The sequence below is a fragment of the Theropithecus gelada genome, chromosome 15 (genome assembly GCF_003255815.1).
Source record: "Theropithecus gelada isolate Dixy chromosome 15, Tgel_1.0, whole genome shotgun sequence".
NCBI lineage: Eukaryota > Metazoa > Chordata > Mammalia > Primates > Cercopithecidae > Theropithecus > Theropithecus gelada.
In genome coordinates this window covers 43,515,654-43,539,087 of record NC_037683.1, presented here as the reverse complement: position 1 = coordinate 43,539,087, position 23,434 = coordinate 43,515,654, and the positions used below count along the sequence as shown (strand labels likewise).

The window sequence follows — 23,434 nt, the reverse complement described above, 5'->3', positions numbered from 1 at the left end:
ACAGTCAGTCATGCTCTATCATTATATCTGCTGTTTCTCTTTTCCCTACTCCTTCAGTCTCTGGTTTCAAGCATGAGTATATTTCTAAAGCTGTAATCTTAGTACAGGTATAATACTGCATTCTGCTTTTCTTCATCTAGTATTGTTTTCTAATGACTTTCTGGGTGATTTTATGGTTTTCCTACTTATTTTTAATGGATGCAAAAATTCTATTTAATCAATACTTCCCTTTTGATGAACATTTTTATTGTAATATCAAGAAAAACCCTGCATCTTTATACTAGCTAAAATGAACCAAAAAACAATAGAAACAACCTATTATAATAACCAATAGGAGGATCATACTTTATTATTATTGCATAAATTATAATACATGATAGAGTATTATGCAATCTTAAAACATTCGTGAGTCATGGAATATATGACCATTTTCATGACCAAGTGAGTTTCCAGTCTGCAGCACAACTAACAGCATACAAGTGAGCAATTTCACCACATTCACATCAGCCTCTTGATTATCATTAAAATGTGAGTAACCAATTTAACAGGCATACAATGACACCTCTTTGTAATGTGGTCTAATGAGACTTCCCTTTTACCTTTTGGGAAAGCAGTGCAACTGTTGATGGCTCCCCTGTGAGCACCCTACCATTATGTAGCATGAGCAGCTGGATGAAGCTCAGCCCAGAGGCCTGTAGCATTAGCAGAGGGTTTTGAGGCCCAAATTGCTGAGGGGTGCCTCCCTGATACCTTTGCTGCTGCTCACAGTCCTCAGCACCTTGCCGCATATGTGGAACACAGTGACCGAAGTGATGTGATGTCAGCAGTGAAAGAAATTGTATATATAGGTTCTTCTTTTACTTATTGACCAGCTTTTATTGGAAGGCTATATATTGCCTTATTTTGAAATACTTGCCAGCTTCTCTGTGTCTTCCTACTAGAATTCAAAGGAAATGCCCATGGTAATTGGATATAAAGAAAAAATAACACTTTCATGTAGCATGACCACCAGTTAGTCTGCTTTAGACTCAAACCTTCTTCAGATTTAATGTGGTTTTCTTTTTCATTTTCACTTTCTAATGTTCAGATTTTCCTAACAACATGTTTTATTAAACATGACAGTTATACTCCCCAGAGAAGGCTTCTCTGTGAAGAATGAGTGCATGGCACCATCATCCCCATCACCAGCATTGTGGCTAAGAGTTATTGGTGCTTATGGTGTGCTAAGCGACCTACCAGTCACTTTAGAGCTTTCTTCCTGTTTAATATATGCATTTGGTGCTACAAATTTCCCTCTAAGTACGGCTTTGACTGCATCCCACAAATTTTGATGTGCTGTATTTTCATTTAGCTCAAAATACTTTTTAATTTCTCTTGAAATGTATCCTTTGACCCATGTGTTATTTAGAATTGTGCTTAATCTCTAAGTATTTGGGGATTTTCCAGCTATCTTTCTGTTACTGATTTCTAATTTGATTCCATTGTGGTCTAAGAGAAAACATTGTATTGTTTTTAAATTGTTAATGTGTGTTTTATTTCCCAAAATGTGGTTTGTCTTGGTGAATGTTCCATGTGAGCTTGAGAAGAATGTATAATCTGCTGTTTTTGGATGAAGTAGTCTATGGATGTTAATTACATCCAGTTGACTTATGATGCTGTTGAGTTCAACTATGTCCTTACTTAACATTTATGCCTTCTGGATCTGTCCATTTCTGATAAAGGGGTTTTAAAATCTCTACCTATGAGAGTGGATTCTTTCATTTCTCCTTGCAGATCTATCTGTTTTTACCTCATGTATTTTGATGCTTTGTTTTTAGGTGCATGTACATTAAGGATTGGTATGTCTTCTTGGAGAATTGACCCCTCTACTGTTATGTAATGCCCCTCTTTATCCCTGGTAACTTTTCTTGCACTGAAATGTGCTCTGCCTGAAAGGAATATACCTACTCCTGCTTTCTTTCAATTAGTGTTAACGTGGTATATCTTTCTCCATCCCTTTACTTTTACTCTATATGTGTCTTTGTAGTTAAAGTAGTCTTCTTGTAGATAATATGTAGTTGGTTCTTATTTTTTAATTTACTCTCACAGTCTCTGTCTTTTAATTGGTGTATTTAAACTATTGACATTTAAAGTGATTATTATTATAGTAGGATTAACATCAACCATATTTGTTACTGTTTTCTATTTGTTTTCTTTGTTCTTTGCTTATTTTTGTCTTCTACACTTTTTCTGCTTTTTGTGATTTTAATTGAGAATTTTAAGTAATGCCACTTTCTCTCCTTTATTAGGATATCAATTATACCTCTATTTTTTCCTTTACTTAGTGGGTGCGCTACAGTTTGCTATATACAGTTAGAACTAATCCAAGTCCACTTTCATGTGACATTACAGTGTTTCGTAGACAGTGCAAGTACTGAGTACTGTATAATAACAAAATAATCTTAATTCCTTCCTCCAGGCTCCCGTATCATTGCAGTCATTTACTTCACTTACATATAAGCACATATGCACACACATGCACACACACACACACACGCATACAGAACCAAATACATTTTTGCTATTATTTTGAATAAACCCTATCTAATAGGTGAATTAAGAAAAAGAAATTTAAAAGTTTTGCTTTACCTTCACTTATTCATTCTCTGATTTTCTTTGTGTCAATCTAAATTTCTGACCTATATTATTTTCCTTTGCTGAAGAACTTCTTTAATATTTCTTCCAAGGCAGGTCTGCTGGCAACAAATTCTCCCAATTTTTGTTTGTCTGAGAGTCTATATTTCTCCTTTACTTTTGAAGGATAATTTCATAAGGTACAGAACTCTAGCTGGTAGGTTTTTTCCTTTCAACACTCTAGTCTCTTCTTGCTGCATAATTTCTGAGAAGTCAGATGCTTCTCTGAGAAGTCAGAACAAAGATAAGAATCTTTGTTCTTCTATGGATAAGGTCGTTTTTTTACTTCTGGCCTCTTTCAAGATTTTTGTTTATCTTTGATTTTCTAAAGTTTGAATGTGATATGCCTAGATATATTTTGGGTGGGGGCATTTATCTTGCTTGGTGTTCTCTGAGCTTCCTGGATCTATGATTTAGTGTGTGACATTAATTTGGAGAAATTCTCAGTCACTATTGTTTCAAATGTTTCTCTTCCTTTCCCTCCTTCTGAAATTCTCATTATGCATTTGTTACACCTTTGATAGATCTTAGATTTTTGTTCTGTTTTTTTTTTTCAGTCTTTTTTCTCTTTGCTTTTCAGTTTTGAAAGTTTCTGTTGTCATATCCTTGAACTCAGAGATCTTCCCTCAGCCAAGTCCAATCTACTAAGAAGCCCAAGACATTCTTATTTTCCTTTATAGTGTTTCTGACCTCTAGCATTTCTTTTTGGTTTTGTTTGTTTGTTTGTTTGTTTGAGACAGAGTCTCGCTCTGTCACCCACACTAGAGTGCAGTGGCACAATCTTGGCTCAGTGCAACCTCCGCCTCCCAAGTTCAAGCAATTCTTCTGCCTCAGCCTCCTGAGCAGCTGGGACTATAGGCGCGCGCCACCACACCCGGCTAATTTTTGTATTTTTAGTGGAGACAGGCTTTTCACCATGTTGACGAGACTGTTCTCAAACTCCTGACCTCGTGATCCGCCCACTTTGGTGATCTTCCCGCCTTGGCCTCCCAAAGTGCTGGGATTACAGGTGTGAGCCACCGCACCCAGCCCACATTTCTTTTTTATTGTTTCTTAGAATTTCTATCTTTCTGCTTCCCTTTTCCATCTGTTCTTAAATTTCGTCTGCTTTTCCATTAACACTGGTACATATTAATCATAGTTGTTTTAAATTCCTGGTCTGATTATTTCCAGCATTCCTGCCATATCTGAATCTGATTCTGATGCTTGCTCAGTCTCTTCAAACTGTGTTTTTTCCCTTCCATATCACTTGTAGTTCTTTGTTGAAAGGTGGACATGATACATTGGGTAAAAGGAAATCTGGGTAAATAAGACTTTTGTAATGTAGCAGCAGTAATGTGTGTCTAGGGTGTGAGGAATGTTCTGTCGTCCTGTGATTAGGTCTCAGTCTTTTGTTGAGCCTGTGCCCCTGGACTGGGAACTTCACCACTTCTCCTCAGGGTTTTTCCCCCCAGCTTAGGTGGAGCAGGATGGCTAGAGGGGAGTGGAGTTGGGTATTTCCCTTCCCCCCGGAAGGTTAAGCTCTATAAAACCCTGGCAGGTCAGGCTCTGGTAAAATAGTTTCTTCTGAGGACAGGGCTTGTTAAGAAAAACAGAAAAGCTCTGGTGTATTTCAAAATGTTCCTTTTCTCCTCCCCCAACTGGAAGCATGAGGTGATTTTTCTCTGATATTCACTGTGAGTACCAGGTAGTGCTTCTGGAGGTAAAACTCTCAAAAGTGTGGGAGTCAGAACCCTATAACTGGGTTCCCCAGGAGTTTTTAACTCTCAGACTTATTTACATGTACCCCCAGCAATTTGTCAATTACAGTTTAGGTTTCCTTCCTCTGGCTTCCAGGCCTCTGCTCATTGGTTTCTGCTGTAGTGTGCTTTGATGCTCAGTATCTTCCTGTCTGTCTCTCTGGTTTTGGGGACAGTGAATTGCCTTGTGACCTTCCTTCTCTGATGGACCTAGCAATAGTTATTGATATTCTGTTTGTTCAGCTTTTTGTTTCTTGTAAAGAGGCAGTAGCAACTTCTAAGCTTTTACATGCCAGATCGTTAGGCAGGAGTTCTACCAACTGCTTTATTTCATTGAACTCTCCCCATGCTGGGAGGCTTAAGTACTGTTACTGTAACTATCATACACATCAGGGAACAGCAGCTTAGTGAAGTTAAATATCTCGTCCAAGATCCCACAGCGTTAAACTCAGCACTCTGCCCCTTCAGTGTGTGCCTTTCTTCACTGTATACTTCCTTCTCCATGAAAAGTGTGATTTTTGAAGTCAAAAGGCCGAGATTCAAGTCATTTAACTTCTAAACCTACCCCATGATTATTTATAAAATTACCAGTAAATCCTATCCTGCCTGTGTGACTGAACTAATATGTGGATCAGATGAAAAAGTGAATATGAAATTGGCTTGTGAACTAAAACACATAGTCCAAATGCATGAAAGTTTCTTTGTCTACTTACATCTGAAACAGCGTTGCTGTTGGGTCCCATCCATGTCCTCAATTCCTTTTCTAGGCTCACCTCTGCCAAGCCTTCTTTCTTCCTAGTGACTTGCTCCTAAATCACAAAGTCTTCCTGGGCATAACATTATCCATTTTGAAGGGAGGACCTCCATTTTATAATTAATTGAAATCATATGTACCAGAACTATTAAACTATGTGTGGTAAAGAGTATCTCTCTCTTGGGCCAACATAGGCATCCACTAGAGAGAAGTGACATAGACTAGAAGTTTCATGGAAGTCACCAGTCGTGACATGGCCATTGGAGTCATCACTTTGGTAGACTTGGTTCACACCTAGCCAAGCCCTTTGACATAGTTAGGAATATCTCTAGATGCAAAGGAGCTCTGTGGAATCTAAGTGGAACCCATGGGAATGTCCTGAGTGTTTAAATTGGAATGCTTTAAGGATTCTCCAGGGACCTTGGGATTACCCCTTACCCACTTACAAATGGGAGCACTGGATGCCCACCCTCTCAAGGTTCCCAGTGAGCTGTTACTTCATTACATCTGGCCTTGACATGGGCATTCTTTGCATCAGTGCACCATGGCTGTGCATAAAATTTTCTGAATCCTAAAAGGGAGCCATACTGTGGAATCATCTATTACCTTACCAATGGGTTACTTTTTTCTTTTTAAATAACATGGCTCAAAGATTGTCAGGGCTGCTGCAGATAAAATGAAATTTCTAGGCTTCTCTTGTGGGAGATTAATAATCAAAGAATTTAGCCCATTTGCTATATAGATAGCAAGTCTTACAAAATTATGTCTGAAACTTCCATACCTTCATTACTTTGGGGCATAATTTACAGTTTATGTAATCCAGTATATGTGGACTTAATTTTAATTGTGTTTCTTAAAAGATACATACTTTTTTTTTTTGGGACAGAGTCTCACTTTGTCACCCAGGCTGGAGTGCAGTGACACAATCACGGCTCACTGCAGCCCTGACCTCCCAGGCTCAAGCGATCCTCCTCCCTTAGCCTCCTGAGTGGCTGGGACTATAGGCACAGGCCATCACACGTGGCTAACTTTTGTATTTTTTGTAGAGACAGGACTGGGGCTATGTTGCTCAGGCTGGTCTTGAGCTCCTGAGCTCAAGATATCTACCCGCCTTGGCTTCCCAAAGTGCTGGGATTACAGGTATGAGCCACTGTGCCTGGCCAATATATACTTTCTTGTCCCAACTTTGTTTTAAAATCTAATTTAGAATTCTCTAACTTGATTTCTCATGATCTGATCCAACCAGGTTCTTTTATCGTAGGTGAGGCCTGAGAGATCAGCTGATTTGCCCAAGACCACACCACCTGATAGAGGAAGAGCTGGAAATAGTAACTGAGTCTCTTGACTTTCAGTTCCCACGATGCTGTGTATAATTTTAAATAACTATACTGTAAATGAATTATACAATAATTCTTTTTTCTTTTTTACGATACTTGGTCCATCAGACAAAAAATTTTAATGAGAGAAATGTCATTTAATATGATACATTTTATGCTGACTGTTATTAGTTTAAATATGCATATACTTTATGTATGGGGGTTGTGCAGTAGTCATTATTACCTCATTTTATAATACAATGTTAAGTCTCAAATGAAACTTGTTTTTTAGTTAAAGGTTTCCAGAGTGACTCCATTCAGAGTAGAAAAACTATAAGCTGGAGTGGTTTAAGATCGTTCAGTAACCGTTTTTCAGTTGAGGCAAGTCTAACCTGGGATGCTTAAGCTGCTTTGGATTGACTAAATAATTTTCCATCATAATGGATCAAAGAAAAGCTCCTTTGACTCCTCACTGCCCCCTCTTGCTGTCTTCCTCCTAGGAGTGAAGTGCAACCAGTGGTCTGAGGAGGCTTCGATGGTGTTTCGAAATCATGTGGAGAAGAAACCTCTGGTGGCACTGGTGCAGACAGTCGTTGAAAATGCTAACCCTTGGGACCGGAAAGTAGTGGTCTATTTAGTGGACACATCGTTGCCAGACACCGATATCTGGATTCATGATTTTATGTCAGAGTATCTGATAGAGCTTTCAAAAGTTAATTAATGACTGCTTCTGAAACCTTGACAACTAATTCAAATTTGTTAGCAATAACAAAATGTAGTAGGCTTAAAAAAAATCTTCTCTCTGCTACATGGCTCTGACTGCTGTGGGGGATTGAAAAGAATATGCTTATGTTTGATGAAAGGTATTTAACAAGTTTTGTTTTAACAGAGTTGACTTTTCGAAGAAAATTGTACTTGAATTATTACTATAATATTAGAATAAAAATGTTTATCAATATAAAAGCTGACTACCTTGTAATTTCTAGGCTTAATGATCTTAAGATGAAAGCTTCCGTTTCATGTTGTCTTCCTTGCAGAGCTGGGTTCTTCTCCAGTTCAGCTGAGACTATTATGACTGAACTCTACCCTGATGTAGTAGTGTATCTCAAAGCAAGTGATCCCCAAAGCATGTGAGGACTTATCCTGAGTCTTAACACATCAGCATTTCTAGAGGAGCAGCCCAGGCAAACCAGCGTGACCCTCAGCCTGAATCCTGAGTGGCTTCTCTTCTCGTTGCCCACAGAGTCCGGCTAGGACCCAGGCTTTCCACAGTCTTCCTACCCAACCTCCTTATCTACCACTCCCTGCCACACTGTACCTTTATTTGGTCACTGAACTCCTGCTCATTCCATTATGTCAACCTGCATCTCATTCTCCTCCCATCATTTTTGCTTGTCAGTGTCCTGCCTGACCTCCTGGGCCAACCATAAAGCTTTTTCTGGTGCCCCTTTCTACTCCATCGTACTTTGATCATGCCTTTCTTGGTGCCCATATGTCACTGTGCTTTATAGTATATGCCTAGTCTGTGCACCGAGTATCCCAGCTGGATCATGGCCCCCCTGAAAGAAGGACGGGTCTTAGTCATCTCCAGTGATATACTGGTAAATGTTTGACAACTGGTTCTGTTGGGTGGGGAGCTGAACCTTGATTTGTAGTGTCTGAAAATTCTCATATCGTAAATAGTCCCACCATTGTTGATTTTCAGCTAATAATATGACATGACTGAACGTGGAGTTGGGAAGAGACTCACCTAAGCAGCTCTTGAGACCCCATATGACAGGCTCTCCAGCACACCACCGTCTGAGCATCCACAGCCATCAGAATGGCATCTTACACACATCAGGCACTCCTTTTGTGCTTGCTAATTGATGGGCAAATAGATTGGTAGACAGGTTATAGGCTTTAGCAGTGGTCCAGAGATGAGGTAGGGAGGCCCTGGACTAAGAGTGGAGCAATGGTGTTGAAGAAAAAGTGTTGTGACCTTGTAAAGTTTTTCATTATAATTATTAGACAGCTTAGATACAAATTGGGAAGAGTGAAGCCAAGTCTTAAGGTATGAGAGCCTAGGACCTTACTCAGATGGAGTAGGGGAGTGGGAAGCTTAAAAATATGATTTTGAACACACTGAATTTGAGCTAATAGACTTCCACGTGAAGATATGCAGAATCTTGGAAATGTGGAATAAACTTCAGGGGCAAAATCCAGGCTGGAAATAAAAATTCTCAAAGTTATTTGTTTGTTTTTATTTGAGAAAAATCTAGAAAAAAAATGAGAACAGAAAGAGGAAAGTAGAGACCAGATGTTTGAAGTTTTTCATTTGAAACATGTCAAAATTATCTCTAGCTTTTTAAAACTCAGTATTTACAACAAGTGATTCAAAATTCAGGAATACTGAATGCCAGTGATTAATCATTTATGATAAAAATATCCCAACACAGAAATGTTTAAGTGAAATAAACTGTTATGTTTTTAATAATTGTTTCATTCCCTAACCAAAAAAATGCAAAAATCCTCAAATTGTCTACAAGTTAGGAAAAGGTAGTTTGTATTTCACTGACTTTAGAAATGTTTCCATTACTTTTTAAAATAAAGCAATAAATTGTTTCTTGATGTAACCACAAAATTAGTGCTAAGTCAGTGTGACACAAACAAATGAAATGTGAACCCTTCCTCATACCATATTCAAAAGTCTATTCCAGGTGGATTGAAAACCTAAACATTGGCCGGACATGGTGACTCATGCCTGTAATCCCAGCACTTTGAGGTGGGTGGATCACTTAAGGCCAGGAGTTTGAGACCAGCCTGGGCAACGTGGAAAACCCTGTCTCTACCAAAAAATTAGCTGGATGTGGTGGTGCACACTTGTCGTCCTAGCTATTCAGGAGGCAGAGGTAGGAGGATCACCTGAGCCTAGGAGGCAGAGGGTGTAGTGAGCTGAGATCACGCCACAGCACTCTAGCCTGGATGACAGAGACCCTGTCTCAAAAAAAAAAAAAAAAAAAAAAGAAAGAAAGAAAAGAAAAGAAAACCTAAACATGAGGCTGGGCACAGTGGCTCAAGCCTGTAATACCAGCACTTTGGGAGGCTAAGGCGGGAGGATTGCCAGTAAATATGAAGTGATGCTCAACCCATTAGGATATAGGGAAATGCAAGTTCAAACCTCAATGAGATACCGTTACTCACATACCAGAATTTCTAAAGTGTTTCCATTTTTGTTACTTCCAAGTGTTGTTGAAGATGAGAAACTGCACTGTACAATGGTACTACGACTTTGGAAGAGTTCAGCCTTATCTCTGCTGAAGTTGAGGTTAGGCTTTCTCTATCACCCAGCACTTCCAAAAGCAGGCTGTGCGCGTGGACAGGAGGATTCTGACAAGGAATGTTCACAGCAGCACTATTTGTAATAGCTAAAACCTGCAAACAACCTAAATGCCCATTAATAGTCAAATGGATTTTTTTGAAAAACTGTGGTATAGTCATACAATGGAAAACCACAGCTGCATGAAACCACAGATTAACAACAGATTTGAATAAATGAAGACAAACTACAGAGGGAAGAAAAAAACAAGGACACGATCACCATAAGCGTCAAGGAAGTGATCATCTTTAGAGAGGAGTTGGGACCCAGGAGGGACAGGTTGGCTTCTGGGCTGTGGGCAATGTTCTCTGAGTGATGGTTGCACAGGGGTTCACGTTGTAAAAAGTCATGAAGCTGCACATTTATTTTGTTTACACATACAACATAACTTGTATGTTCTTATATGTTTGATTCACAACAAAACTGTTTTAAAATAATCTGAAATATTAGATCATTGCTTATTTTAAAATGTATGGCATATACCCCTTGAAAACAGCGTTCTGTTACAATTGTGAGGATTTTAGAGGAATTCATTTTCTTGAGAAACAAAATTTGATTAATGAGTATTTCTCATTAATAATCTATACATCAGGATTAAAAGCTGATTTTATTAAGGTCTATCCTACCAAAAGTTCTCCCATAATAATCCAAAATAAGACGTTTTCCTATTTCTTTATAAATTCCTTTGCATGAGCCCTTTGTTTATTAAAACACTTAAAATTGTGTTTGGGATAAACCACCTAAAGTGGTTTGTTCTGGGGGAAAAAAAAAAAAAGCTTTTAAGAACGTAGGTCTTTTTGTTGTGGTCATTTTGTTGTGGTCATTTAAAATCAGTATTTTAGACACTCCACTCGCTCTCAGTGTAGAGAGAATGCATTCGATTGCGTGTTGGAACTACGTGTTGACAAAACGATCGCTGTTAAAGCTTGCGGCTCAGAGCCCACCTGGCCGCGCTGCTGGGAGACTGAGGGAGCGGCGCTTCAATCAGAGGTGAAGGTGCAGCGGCCGCTTAGCTGGCTTTGGTCCATCACTTTTGGGGACTTCAGATTCTCGAAATCTAAATTCTGGACCCCACAGGAATGCAAATCTGCCCACCTTTTCCCACAAAACTCTACCGTTGTTCAAACTCTTCCTGGTACCAGCGGGGAAGCGCAGACCCAGGCAGGGGCCCGCGCTAGCTCGGCTGCAGCCCGACTCCCCGGCGCTCCCCTCCCAGGGCCGCTTCCCGACGGGGAGGTGCGCTGCGCCCCGGCGCCCCCGAGTGGAGGGGGAGGGAAGGAGGGAACCGGCGGCGGGCGGGGCGGGGCGCGGTGACAGCGCGAGCCGGGCCCGCCCCTGGCTCCCACCCCCGGAGCCCACAGCGCCCGCCCGCCCGCGGCCGCCGGGGAGCTTGTCCAGCCCCGCGCTGCGCTCGCCCGCCCGCTGCCCGCCGGAGCACTGCGGCCGCCGCCCGCGTCCATCTGCCCGCTGCCCGCGCCGGTCCCGCCGCCCGCCGCCCGCGCCCGCGCCGGCCCAGCCGCTCTGCGTCCGGGTAAGCCCCCACCCCGCCTGGGGTCCCCCTCGCGCTCGCGGGGCTCCCTGCCCCCGCTCCGGGGCCTCAGCCATATCTGGGCAAAATATTCAGCTGTCGCCGCCGCCGCCAAGAGGGACTGAGCGTGGCTCCCTCTATAAATAGCTGCCGCCTCGGGTTGCCTCTGGGGCTGGGGAGCCCGGGTCTCGGGGTCCCGAGCCCAGCGCTAGCGACCCCGCCTCCCCGAGCTAGCAGTCCTGGCCAGGGCGCCCTCCGCTCTGGACCTCCGCACCGCGTCTGTGAAGGCGAGAAAGACCCAGGGTTCTGGAGGAGCTGTGCCCCGGGCTGGGGTCCTGGCGGAGGGGCGCCCCCGCCGCCCGCAGGACTCCAGCGCGGCGGGGCTCTGCGCCCGCGGGGCGCTCTGCTGGGTACAGGTGCCAGCCGGAGCCGGGCTCGGGGGCGCGGCCTCTTCTCCGCCTGCAAGAGTCTGGGGGTGGGAATGGGGGCGTAAGGGCTCGACTGGATGTGGAGCCCAGGTTCGCACTTAGAGTGTTTGGGGCAGGAGAAGTTTCCCAAACTGCGGGAGACAAGGTTTAAAGCACCACGACACGCGCTACGCGGCCAAGTGGAGCTGGAAAGAGCTTGAAGGCGGGAGCCCCAGGTTGTCGCCGGCTCTTGGCATGGCCTTGGCAATCCCCCTCTTGTTTCTGGATCTTGGTTTCCCATTTGTAGGGGCGAGGTTTGGTAACCGCGATGAAGCTGGGAGCCCGGGCCGTGAGAGCTGCCGGGCGCTCTTGACCGCCTGCGCTCCCCCCACCTGTTCACACGCTCCGGCCTGGGACGCTGGGGTCCCAACCGCACACATCCAGAGAGGCTGCAGAAATCGGAGACTAGCTGCCCCAGACTCGATCCTGGGACCCACTAAGGCCGTTGGATATCCTAAGCCGTACAATCCTAGGAAGGGCACTTTTGGGGTGCCTATGAGCATCTCTCTGCTGCGTAGCCGCCATTGCCTTGGCAAAGCAGCCTGTGAGCCACACAGCTTCAGATGCGATGAGCTGGGCAGGGGTAGGGGTTCCAGTCCAGCCGCTCCCTGGCCACAGTTTCCTGGTCTATACCGCGCCTATGATGCGTCCTCCAACCTGCACAGCGCCGCCCCCTCCTACACCCTTTACCCACCGCTGCTATTACAGACCCTGTCTCCGGCCCTCGCCCTATGTCCTCAGACTCTCGGAGACCACCTGGCCCAAGCTCCTCCGTGTCTGAATCGCAGAACCAGACCCTGAACCCAGGTGCTAGGCCCTCAGCGTGAGAACCCCTAGGACCCCCACCCCATCTTTCTTCCAGAGGTGACTGCCATTTTGTCCTCCGTGCAGGGCCGCAGAGCCCCCTGCTCAAGGTCACACAGGACCTGTCACGCCAGAAGATCTGCAGTCTCCCAGCCTTTCCCATCTCTTTCTGAACCCTTCCCACTGCTCAGGCAGGTCCGGGAGCTCTGGCAGTGCCTGATCAATGCCCCCTCTTCTTGAATCTGCTGCTCTTCTGGACTTTACCTTGTCTGGACAATAGTGCCCTCATCCTGAAGTTTCCTTTTTGCTTCTACTTTACGTTCTATTATATGTTTTTTTTTCTAAAGCCATCTCAAAGACTTACAGATAAAGAATTAACGGGAAACGGAGCTAAATACTACAGTTTCCATCAGTTAGAGCCACACAACCAACAGACAGAGTGAAAACAAGAACACTGTCACTTTGGTGTATTGTCTCTAATGAGCTAGTCTTACAAACCCGTGTTTTAGAAAGTCATTGGCCCTTGAGTTCCTCCCAGCCTAAGACGAAAGCCAGTGTCCTCTAAAAATAGCCTCCGCCCCACCTTATCAGGGTCTCACACCTTCTCCCTCCTCCAGGGTAGGGCGTATTCTTGCAGCTCAGCAAAAACAGAAAACACAAAGTAGGTGTGGCAGCTCTGAGCACTGGGAGGTGGACTGGCCTGGAGGTTAGGATACCCGGCTTCAGCCCCAGTTCTGCCACCCACTCAGAGCAACCTTGAACAATGAGGGGGTGGACAAGATGGTCTCTAGTGGACCTGGAGTGGGGAGGGCTTGGAGTCCCCCCCGGAAGCCTTTCTAGCGTGACCCATCCTGTAAGGAGGAGCTGGGGAAGGAGTGAGAGAGACTGGCTTTCCCAAGTGCCAAGGGAGGACTGAGGTGGGCAGTGTCACTTGCTGTGAAGAGACAGGAGTGGGGGATGAGGACTGGGAAAGGACCATCAGGATTGGCAGGGATCATGAGTGACTTTGACCAGGGCATTGCAGCAGGCTCAGAAAATGGGATCTGCCAGTGACCCAGCCTGTCTGAGCCTGTTTCCTCCTCTACACAATGGAGATAACAGTAGCCCCATTTCACAGGGGCTGCTTGTGGGAATTAAGTGAGATGATTCAGGGTAAGTCCTCAGCCCAGAGCCTGATATTGCAATGATATAATTAGCTGTGGTGAGGGGCAAAGGCAGGAGCTAACGGGAGCTGAAGAAGTTCTCCACTTCTTCAGGCTGTAGGCTGAAGAAGGCTCTCCACAGAGCCTGCAACTCTTTCTAAAAGCTTGGACCAGACAGGAAGGGAGAGGCAAGGTAGCAGGAACTGAGGACAAGGGACAGAAGGGAGGCAGTCATTCTAGGATAAAGAGTATGGCAAGAAGTGAGAAGAACCCAGTAGAGAGGAGAGAGTTAAAGGAGAATCTAAAAGGTGTGCCCATAATGAGGATTTGGGGACCTTCCGTAGTGACTTGCAGAATGTCACAGACAGGTGGCCTTCATCCCCTGGAATGAGCAAAAAAAGGTAAAATGAAGGAGATCCTGGCTCAGACCCATGTGTCTCTGGCAGACCAGTATCTGCGATGGAGGATGGTGATGGGTCGTGAAGGGTGTTTTGACCCTGCTCATGGGCTTCATGACCTTGGCTTACTTATTTCTGAAATGACATCATCTATCGATGACTCCTGCTGAGCCCAGTCATAATGGCCTTTTCCAGTCAATGTTTTGAGTTTTGAGTCTTACTAATGGACCAGCCAGGCTGCCAACATTTCTAAAGAGGCCAGTTCACTTTTCCCTCAAAGCCAGAACACCAGATACATCAATTATTGGGCTGCTAGGAGCCATTATCAGTTTAAAACCACAGGCCTCTTTCTATGGAAAAGCATGAACCAGACAGCACAATTCCAGGGCCATTTCCTCTCTTTTGTTTTGTTTTGTAAAATCTTCCTTTGGCTAATCATGATAGAACCTGATTCTCTTTGCTCTTAATGACAATGAGAGAATGAGCTCATTGGAGTCAACTTAGGACACGGTCTGGGAGGTTTTCTTTCGTGTTAGGTGGTGTTGGGTCTTTATCTGATCTGAAAAACTAAACAAACTCAAGCATGCCTTTTGTTTCTCCTTTTCTTATGTCCTTTTGGTTTTCCTTCGGAGAAAAAAAATGATTTGTGAAAGGGTTGGACATTACCATCTGTGAGGAGGAAAGAGGGAGGGAGAGGGAGACAAGGGCTTTCGTCCATCCATCCATGTGCATCCCTGTCTCAGTTTATGTTCTCAGGGGCCCCAGCCTCAGGCCCCACTCACTCTGGGGCTTCAAGGGTGGTGACCCCAGGGCCCTTTCTAGCGATGATTCTGGAGGGTGATGAGTTGTGACCACTCCATTGTTGCTCTCCATGCCCAAAGGAATGAAGGAAAGCAGAACTGCCTCTTGGCATCCTTCAACCTCCTTCATAGACTCATCGCTGCTGCCCATCCCTTTGCTATTGGTGCCTTGGTGCCACTCCTACCCCTATTCTCTTTCCACCGCACACTCTCTCACAGTCTCATTGACTCCCACAACTCCAGTCACCTCACAACTCCCTAATTCTTGCATCAAGCTGGACTTTGCTCCTCATCTACAGACATCTCTGCCTCCTGATTCCTTTCTCTTCACCACCCCATTCATGTGCCCACCAAGTCCTGTCAATGCCACCTTCCTTAATTTCTGTTACTTCCGTTTCTATCGCCACATCCACTATCCCAGTTAGGACTTCATCTCTCCCGTAAGCTGCTCTCAAAGCCTCTTAAAAGTATTTCTGCCTCAAGTCATTAATTCTCTCTTCCATGCTGCTCTTAAAAGATCTTCAACAACTTACAGTATAATAATAATAAATAAATTAAAAAAAAAAAAAAAAAAAAAAAAGATCTTCACTTGCGTCAATTCTCTCCCTTCAGGAACTCCCCATTTCCTAAGGGATAAAGACCAGATTCCTTAGCCTCTAAGACCAGGCCTCAAGCTACTACTCCAAAATCGTCTCTAGGCACTCCTCCAAATTCTCTTTACCTTCTGGTCATGGCAAAAGCATGCTGTGCCTTCATGCCCCCCTGCCTTTCCCCAGCTGTTCTTTCAGCCTTCAGCGCTGTTCTCCCTCTTCTCAGCCTGTGAACTTGTAATCACCCTTAAAAGCAAAGTTCTTCATTGACTTACCTGTACCCCCATAGCCCCCTGTGCCAACTTAGAGCACCAGCCAGAGGGTGTTCTAAATGGAATCACCCGGTGATGTATCTCTGTCTCTGGCTAGACTAAAAGCTCCCTGAGGACGAAGTTTCTGGATCATTTATTTCTGCTTCCCCATGTGCAGCTTAGAGCTTAATGTTTGACATAGTAGAGGCACTTCAGGTTTTAATAAATGGCTGACCACCGAATGAATGAATGAATGAATGAATGAAATGAAGGCTCTGTGATAACCGTGACAGTCACACAACACCAACCAGCATTTACAGCATGTTCTCCTACCCGACCAAATCACCAGCTCTGTAAGGGCAGAGACCACACCTACTCTGCTCTCCACTGCCAGCTCCCCAGCTCCTATCAGCTCCATCACGATAAGTAGCTAGTGTGTGAATCCATGAGCTCATTTGCGATTCACAGTAACCCCATGAGGCAGGAACAGCAAGTGTTGTTACCTACCTTTTGTAATAAGACAGTGCACCCTAGTAGGAATTGTCCCAGGTCATCCAATTGTCCCAGGTCATCCAATTCCAGCAAACTGAAGTGCTCTCCAGGGTTTGCCAAACTTGAGAAATGAGTCTTCTTGTTTTATATCTGTGCTTCTCTAACTTTAATGTGCATTGGAATCACTTGGGATCTTTTCAGAAATGCAGATTCTGGTTCAATAGGTATGAGATGGGGCTTGAGATTCTGAGTTTCTAAAAAGCTCTTTGTTTCCAATAAATTCTAACAAGTTGATTACAAAATAAGCTTAATAATTCCTAGTAAGCTCTAATAAACATCTAATAAGGTAGTGTTGATTAGTATCTACAAACCACCACAATTTGAACAAGGTGCGTGCTAGTTGCCACAAAGCTTCCTCCTGGCCATTGCATTAAGATAGTGGCTTTTTAAATCTATGAATGAATTCGTTTGTGCCCTGGATCAAAATCAAGGGCTCTTTCTGGTCAGCAAACTTCTTGCAAGTTTGAATCTATGAGCACCGGATGGGTGCCTGGCTAGTGCTGGAGTGGAAACCTGAGACACCTGAGACCCTAAGACATCAAAACCACTCAGAGGTGTGCAAAGTGAAGGTAAGAGAGTGGGAGACGTGGGACAGACTTCCTCCATGCAAACCAAGAGAGATTTAAAAATTCAGGATGGATAGCAACATTGCACGCATTTGCTTATTATGGTTTTACATTGTATTCCACTTACAGCATTAAAAAGGCTTGAGATGGCTTAAAAATAAACTACATGACCAATGTAACTAGTAAGAGCAGAAATTCTGAAAAGACAGGGCAGAAACCCTGAAGATTAAGCACACGAAACTCCTGAGAATCTGATTAGAGCTTACGAATTCTTGCGCCACAAAAATGAATATATTCGTATACACAACCATTTGCACATCATTTCAGTGGGTGTGTGATTGCCCTGAAGCCTATTCAAAAGTCCAGGTTAAGAACACCCGATACAGAGAATAAAGAGAGAAAATGATGCCAGTGCCCTGGCTGAAGATGACAACTGTATTTGGATACTCAAATCGGCTCTAAGATGGCTCATGGCAGCCAAGGGGAAAGGGGGCACGAGATGAATGGGAGGACTCTTGGTGTCTGATTGTAGAAGGAAGAACATCAATCAGTCTTTCAGGAGAGGGAACTATTTTCTTAGCCCCAGTCCTCAGTATATTGTCAAGACAGGCGACTAGACAGAGGGTATAGTGGTTAGGACGGACTCTGGATCAGTCTGCACAAGGCCAGGGAACCCAGGAGCAGTGAAAGGCAGACTCAAATCCTTCATTAGTCCTTTGGGGGGCCTTAAATAGCAATTGACACATAATGAGACACAATCTATCTTCCTGATTCACACACACACACACACACACACACACACACACACGGACTCTGGAGACCACCTCGCTGGATTCAAATCTAAGGTCTGCTAGTTACTGGCTCTGTAATCTCAGGTAAATTTTAATATTTCTTTTCTTTTTTTTTTTTTTTTTTTTGAGACAGAGTCTTGCTCTGTCGCCTAGGCTGGTGTGCAGTGGGGCAATCTCAGCTCACTGCAACCTCCGCCTCCCAGGTTCAAGCAATTCTTCTGTCTCAGCCTCCCAAATAGCTGGGACTACAGGAGCACGCCACCACACCTGGCAAATTTTTGTATTTTTTTTGTAGAGATGGGGTTTTGCCATGTTGGTCAGGCTGGTCTCGAACTCCTGACGTCAGGTGATCCACCCACCTCAGCCTCCCACAGTGCTGGAATTACAGGCACGAGCCACCACACCCAGCCAACTTTTAACATTTCTGTGCCTAGTGTCCGTATCTATAAAGCGGGGTTGTTGTGGGGATGAAATTAGTTCTTACACGTAAAATGCTTAGGACAGTGCCTGGGACATTAGGTAAGTGTGAGCTGTTATATTATGGGAAGGCAGCAGCATGGAGTACTGGTAATGAGTACTGATTGCCTGCCTGGATTCAAATCCTGGCTCTACCACTTGTTAGCTTTGTGACTTTGGTCAGTGTACTTACTGGGTTAAACAGGGTCCCCCCAAAAGTCATGCTCATCTAGCAACCCAGAATGTGACCTTATCTGGACATACAGTCTTTATAAATGTAATTAATGAAGTTAAAATGAGGTCATACTGGATTAGGGTAGGTCCTAACTACCCTATGACTGGTGTCTTAAGAAGAAGAGTGGACACACGCCATTAAAAAGGCGTGAGATGGCTTAAAATCAACCTATATAGGCAGTATAACTAGTAAGAACAGATGATGATGGAGTCAGAGATGGGAGTGATGTGGCTGCAAACCAAGGAATGTCAGGGATGGCCAGCAGACACCAGAAGGTAGGAATGAGGTATTAAACGGATTCCCCGTCAGAGCCTCCAGAAGGTATCAACCTGCTGACACCTCAGTTTTGGACTTCTGGTCCTCTGAACTGAGACAGAGTAAATCTCTGTTGTTTTAAGCCATCCAGTTTGTGGTCATTTATTATGGCAGCCCTATAAAACTAACATAGTCTGCACTTCAGTTTCTTCATCTGTAGAATGGGGATAATAAAAGTATCTGCTTCACAATTATTAAGATTGCATGAAATAATCCATGTGAAGAGCTTAGCATTGTGCCTGGTATGCAGTAAGAACAAAGCAAAGCTTGCTATTATAAGGTACAGTGACAAGTGGCCTACAGTAGTCTCAAGGATGGTGTTAATAGCAGTCTGTTATATGTCTCTAATTTATTTACTCAATGCCTTGTTGAATTTTTATGCCATTTCCAGGTTTTGGGGGTTTGGGTGTTTTTTTCGCTAATAGAGTTTTGTTGTGTTTTGTTTTGTTTAGACAAGGTCTCACTCTGTCACCCAGGCTGGAGTGCAGTGGCTCACTGCAACCTCCACCTTCTGGGCTCAAGTGGTCCTCCCCGCAACCCCAGAAGCTGGGACCACAGATGCATGCCACCATGCATGGCTAATTTTTTGTATTTTTAGGGGAGATGGGGTTTCACCATGTTGCCCAGGCTGGTCTCAAACTGAAAAAGGGTATAATAATATAACTTATCTTCTGTGTGAGGACACTGGTCTCCCCACATCTTGTCAACACTGGGAATTCTCAGACTTTTAAATCTCTGTCAATCTGCTAGAACTGATATCTCATTCCACAATTTACATTTTGATAATTATACATGAGTTTTGTTATTATTTGTATGTGTATTCGCCATTAATATTTCCTTTTGTGTGAATTGTCCATTCCTTTCGTCTTCCCACATTTTCTGGCCTGTTCTGTTTTTTTTTATTGGAGGAATTCTTTGTCTATTAAACAAATCAGCCTTTTGTTTAATATGAAGCAGATATATTTTTCCCTAGTTAGCCATTTGCTTTTAGGTATTGTTCATATTAATTTTCATATTAGTTTTTCAGAAAATACAAAAACATGTTTCATAAAGCTCTACCTTACATTAACGCCTGCTATGAGGCAACGTGATGAAGTTCATGTTTGTAAAATGGAGAATGAGGATAGGAATGAATTCCACAAGCTTTTCTACAAGTTAGCTTTTTTTTTTTTTTTTGACAGTCTCACTCTGTCACCCAGGCTAGAGTGCAGTGACATGATCTCAGCTCACTGCAACCTCCACCTCCCAGGTTCAAGCGATTCTTTTGCCTCAGCCTCCCCAGTAGCTGGAATTACAGGTGCCCACCATCACGCCTGGCTAATTTTTGTATTTTTAGTAGAGACGGGGTCTCACCATGTTGGCCGGGCTGGTCTCGAACTCCTGACCTCAGGGGATCCGCCCATCTCAACCTCCCAAAGTGCTGGAATTACAGGCATGACCACCACACCCAGCCTGCAGGTTAACTTTTATTCTACCAGTGGTTTTGACTTATGGCTATCAAAGCTATTAATAATGCTAGGCATTTATTCATTCATTCATTCAAGGAATATGTCTTCAGTGCTGGACAGGTGCAGGGCTTTGTGAAGGACCATGGGAGACAGAGATGTCTGTCCTCAAGTAGCTTTTAGTCTTGTGGGAGTAAGGTAATGCAATAACTTCCAGAGAACTCTGATGGCCTCTCTTGTTTGTATTACAATCTTTGGCTTCCTAGAACTCTCTTCTGCTGGTGTGGAGGAAAATGAAATGGAAGGGGCAGACCATGGGGAGAGCTAAGTGTGGCCTGAACCAGAAAAGTTGCAGAGATGGGGGAGGAGTGGAGTGCAGCATGGTTTGAGGGCAGGTGGGCAGGCCAGCTGAGACAGGGAGATGTCTTCAGACTCTTTTCCTGGAACCCTGTTGCTTACAAATGATTGCTGTGGTGACTCAGACATCGTGATGACCCCAAGAGATGCAAAATGAAAATGCGCACATGCGCACGCGCGCACGCACACACACACACGCACAGGCTTTTCCAATTTAAACCACTTGACAACTTTGATGTTTAGAGCATCGAGCATGGCTCATTGTGTTCTGGGATGAAGCTCATAGCAACTGCAGAAAGTGATGGAGTCAAACACTATGTTTAGCGTGTTTGTTTTTTTAGAAGGTACTTTCCCATATGACTAAGAGAATGAAATCAGCCAGGGAAAATAACTGCAAATGAACCAGAAAACAAGCCTGTTAACAATAGCTGGTCTCTAAGTCCCCATCCTCCTCCATTCCGGGGCTCCACACACATCTGTCATAATAGAACTAGGCCTTAAAGGGCCTTAAATCCTATATTGTCAACTCCCCAACAACTACCATCAATTAAGACATCAACCCTCTCTGGAAGACCTCATCCAGGGCTCTGCCATCGCTGCTCACAGCCTATAGAGACAGGTGCTCACTACTTCCTGGCTTAGCCCAGTGTACCCTTGGGCAGTTTTTTTGTTTGTTTGCTTGTTTGTTTGTTTTTTAAGTCTGTCTTTCACCCAGGCTGGAGTGCAGTCATGCAGACAGGACTCACTGCAGCCTCTTTCAATCCTCCCACTTCAGCATCCTGAGTAGCTGGGACTACAGGAGTGCGCCATCATACCTAGCTAATTTTTGAATTGTTTGTAGAGACAAAGTCTCACCATGTTGCCCAGGCTGGTTTCAAACTCCTGGCCTCAAGCGATCTGCCTGCCTCTGCCTCCCAAAGTGCTGGGATTACTGGTGTGAGTCACTGTGCCCAGCCAGCCCTCGGGCGTTTTTATTGTTAGAAAGTTCCTTGTACTGATCAGAAATCTACCTCCTGGTAATTTCAATAAATCTATGTCTTCTGCCCTCTGGGGAGCCACAGACCTCTTCTGTTCCCTCTTCCCCAGGTGAGCCCAGTAGAGGTTTGGAGAGTGTGACCATGTTCCTCCTGGTCCTTCAACTGTTCTTCATATGACACCTTGTTCACCTTGTCTGGACTCAGCACCACTCAAGAGAGAAGGCTCAATTCACAGCAGAGGTCATCCCCATGTCCAGAAAGCATATGAAACGTGCTCAGCATCATTAGTCATCAGGGAAATGCACAATGAGTTCCCACTCACTACCCACCAGAATGGCTAACAGGAAGGTGCTGACAGTACCAAGTGTTGACAAGGTTGTGGAGCAGCTGGAATGCTCACGCATTGTTGGTAGAAATGTAAAAGTGTAAAATTACTTTGGAAAACTGACAATATCTACTGAAACTAAACGTATGCCTACTCTATGACCTAGCAATTCCACTCCTGGGTACACACCCAAAAGAAGGAAGTGCTTATTTCTACCAAAAGACATATTCATAGCACTGTTTGTAATTACTCAATACTGGAAATAACCTAAATGACCATTAAAAGTAAAACAAATAAGATAATGATGGTATATTTCAGGTAATGAGAAAGAACAAACTGTTCCTACACACAATAGCACAGGTGAATCTCACAGATACAATGTTGAATTACAGAAACCACACACACACACACACACACACACAAAAACACATCCACTATACATTTCCATACAATGTTCAAAAAGCCAAAACTAATATACAGTCTTAAGGTCAGGATAGTACTATAAATATATTATTTTATATATATTATAGTTACTTTTGAGGGAGATAGACTAGGAGGGAGTTTAAGAAAGTTTTCTTGGGGGCTGGAAAGGTTTAGTATCTTCATTTGAGTGTCTCCATAGGTACAGAAATGTGGGAAAGTCACATGGGTTGTCTACTTAAGCCTTGCACACTTGACTGTATATAGCCAGTGTCTTGTTTAAAAAAATTATTACCACCCGCCCCCCACAAAACAGTGTGGCCCAGAGTTGAGAGCTCCAGCGCAAAGCCAAGCAAGACTGTCATTGCCCTTACTTTGGCACTACACTTTTATTGCAACAGCTGAAGTCTCACCATGGCTTTGGGGATGAACACCTCGAACTGTTGATTTATGCTGCGTCTACAGTCACTGGAGAGCCCCACATCTTTCTCATGGCTGCTCAGCCACATCCATTCAACCGGTGCTTGCAGGCTGCAGGCTGGGCCTGAAGGAAGGTGAAGGAAACTGGTTATCAAGCTGTATCATCCTTTCTCTCATGTCCCCTTTACAGTGCCCCTTGGGAGAACATTCAGTCCGTGTCCTGCTCTCACTTTGCAGAAGAAACCCCGAATCTCAGAGGCACAAAGTGGTATGCCTAAGGCTGCCCAGTCAGCTAGAGCCAGGGGCAAGGATTTCAGCCCAGGTTTGCATGACCCCTAGTTCAAGCTCTCATCTTTAACCAGGCTGACCCAAGGTGAGGTCTCACCTGTAAAGGGAACTAAGGGCCCAGGGCATCCATTCTGCTCCAAGGGTGGTGGATGAAGAGATGATGGGTGTGACATTATCCCAGGAATCTCTGTGTGAGTCTTATCTCCCCATGTTAATTATAAGCGCCTGAGAGCTAGGACCTCTTATTAATTTCTGTCTCTTCCAAAAAGACCCAGCATGCCCTCCCCATAGTGGGTGTCCAGTAAATCCTCACCCAGTGAATTAGGTTGTAGAAACTGAAATCCAGAGAAGCACAGCAATTTGCTCAAGGTCATATGGCAGGTCTTCAACTAAAGTCAGGACTTGTAACCAGGCCCCCTGACTTCTATGGCAATGCTCCTTCTGCCATTGCACAGGGGCCCTAGTGT

General features: G+C 44.1%; 2 protein-coding genes across 4 annotated transcripts in view; both read left to right on the top strand.

Annotated features, from left to right (window-relative positions):
- Positions 1-7,445, top strand: part of TDRD7 (tudor domain containing 7) — an 81,687-nt gene extending 74,242 nt beyond the window's left edge. For both annotated transcript variants that reach the window (XM_025360631.1, XM_025360629.1), the window contains one exon: positions 6,983-7,445. In XM_025360631.1, the coding sequence (XP_025216416.1) occupies positions 6,983-7,203 (221 nt within the window). In that variant the 3' untranslated portion in view covers positions 7,204-7,445. The remainder of the gene's footprint in view (positions 1-6,982) is intronic.
- A 3,304-nt stretch (positions 7,446-10,749) lies between these two features.
- The window catches only part of TMOD1 (tropomodulin 1), a 92,816-nt gene continuing 80,131 nt past the window's right edge, over positions 10,750-23,434 (top strand). The window contains exon 1 of one of the 2 annotated variants that reach the window (XM_025358634.1): positions 10,750-10,830. The gene's annotated coding sequence lies outside the window, so the exon portion shown is untranslated. Of the gene's footprint in view, positions 10,831-11,205; positions 11,372-23,434 lie in introns of those variants that run through there. The other variant, XM_025358633.1, reaches the window with a different exon arrangement.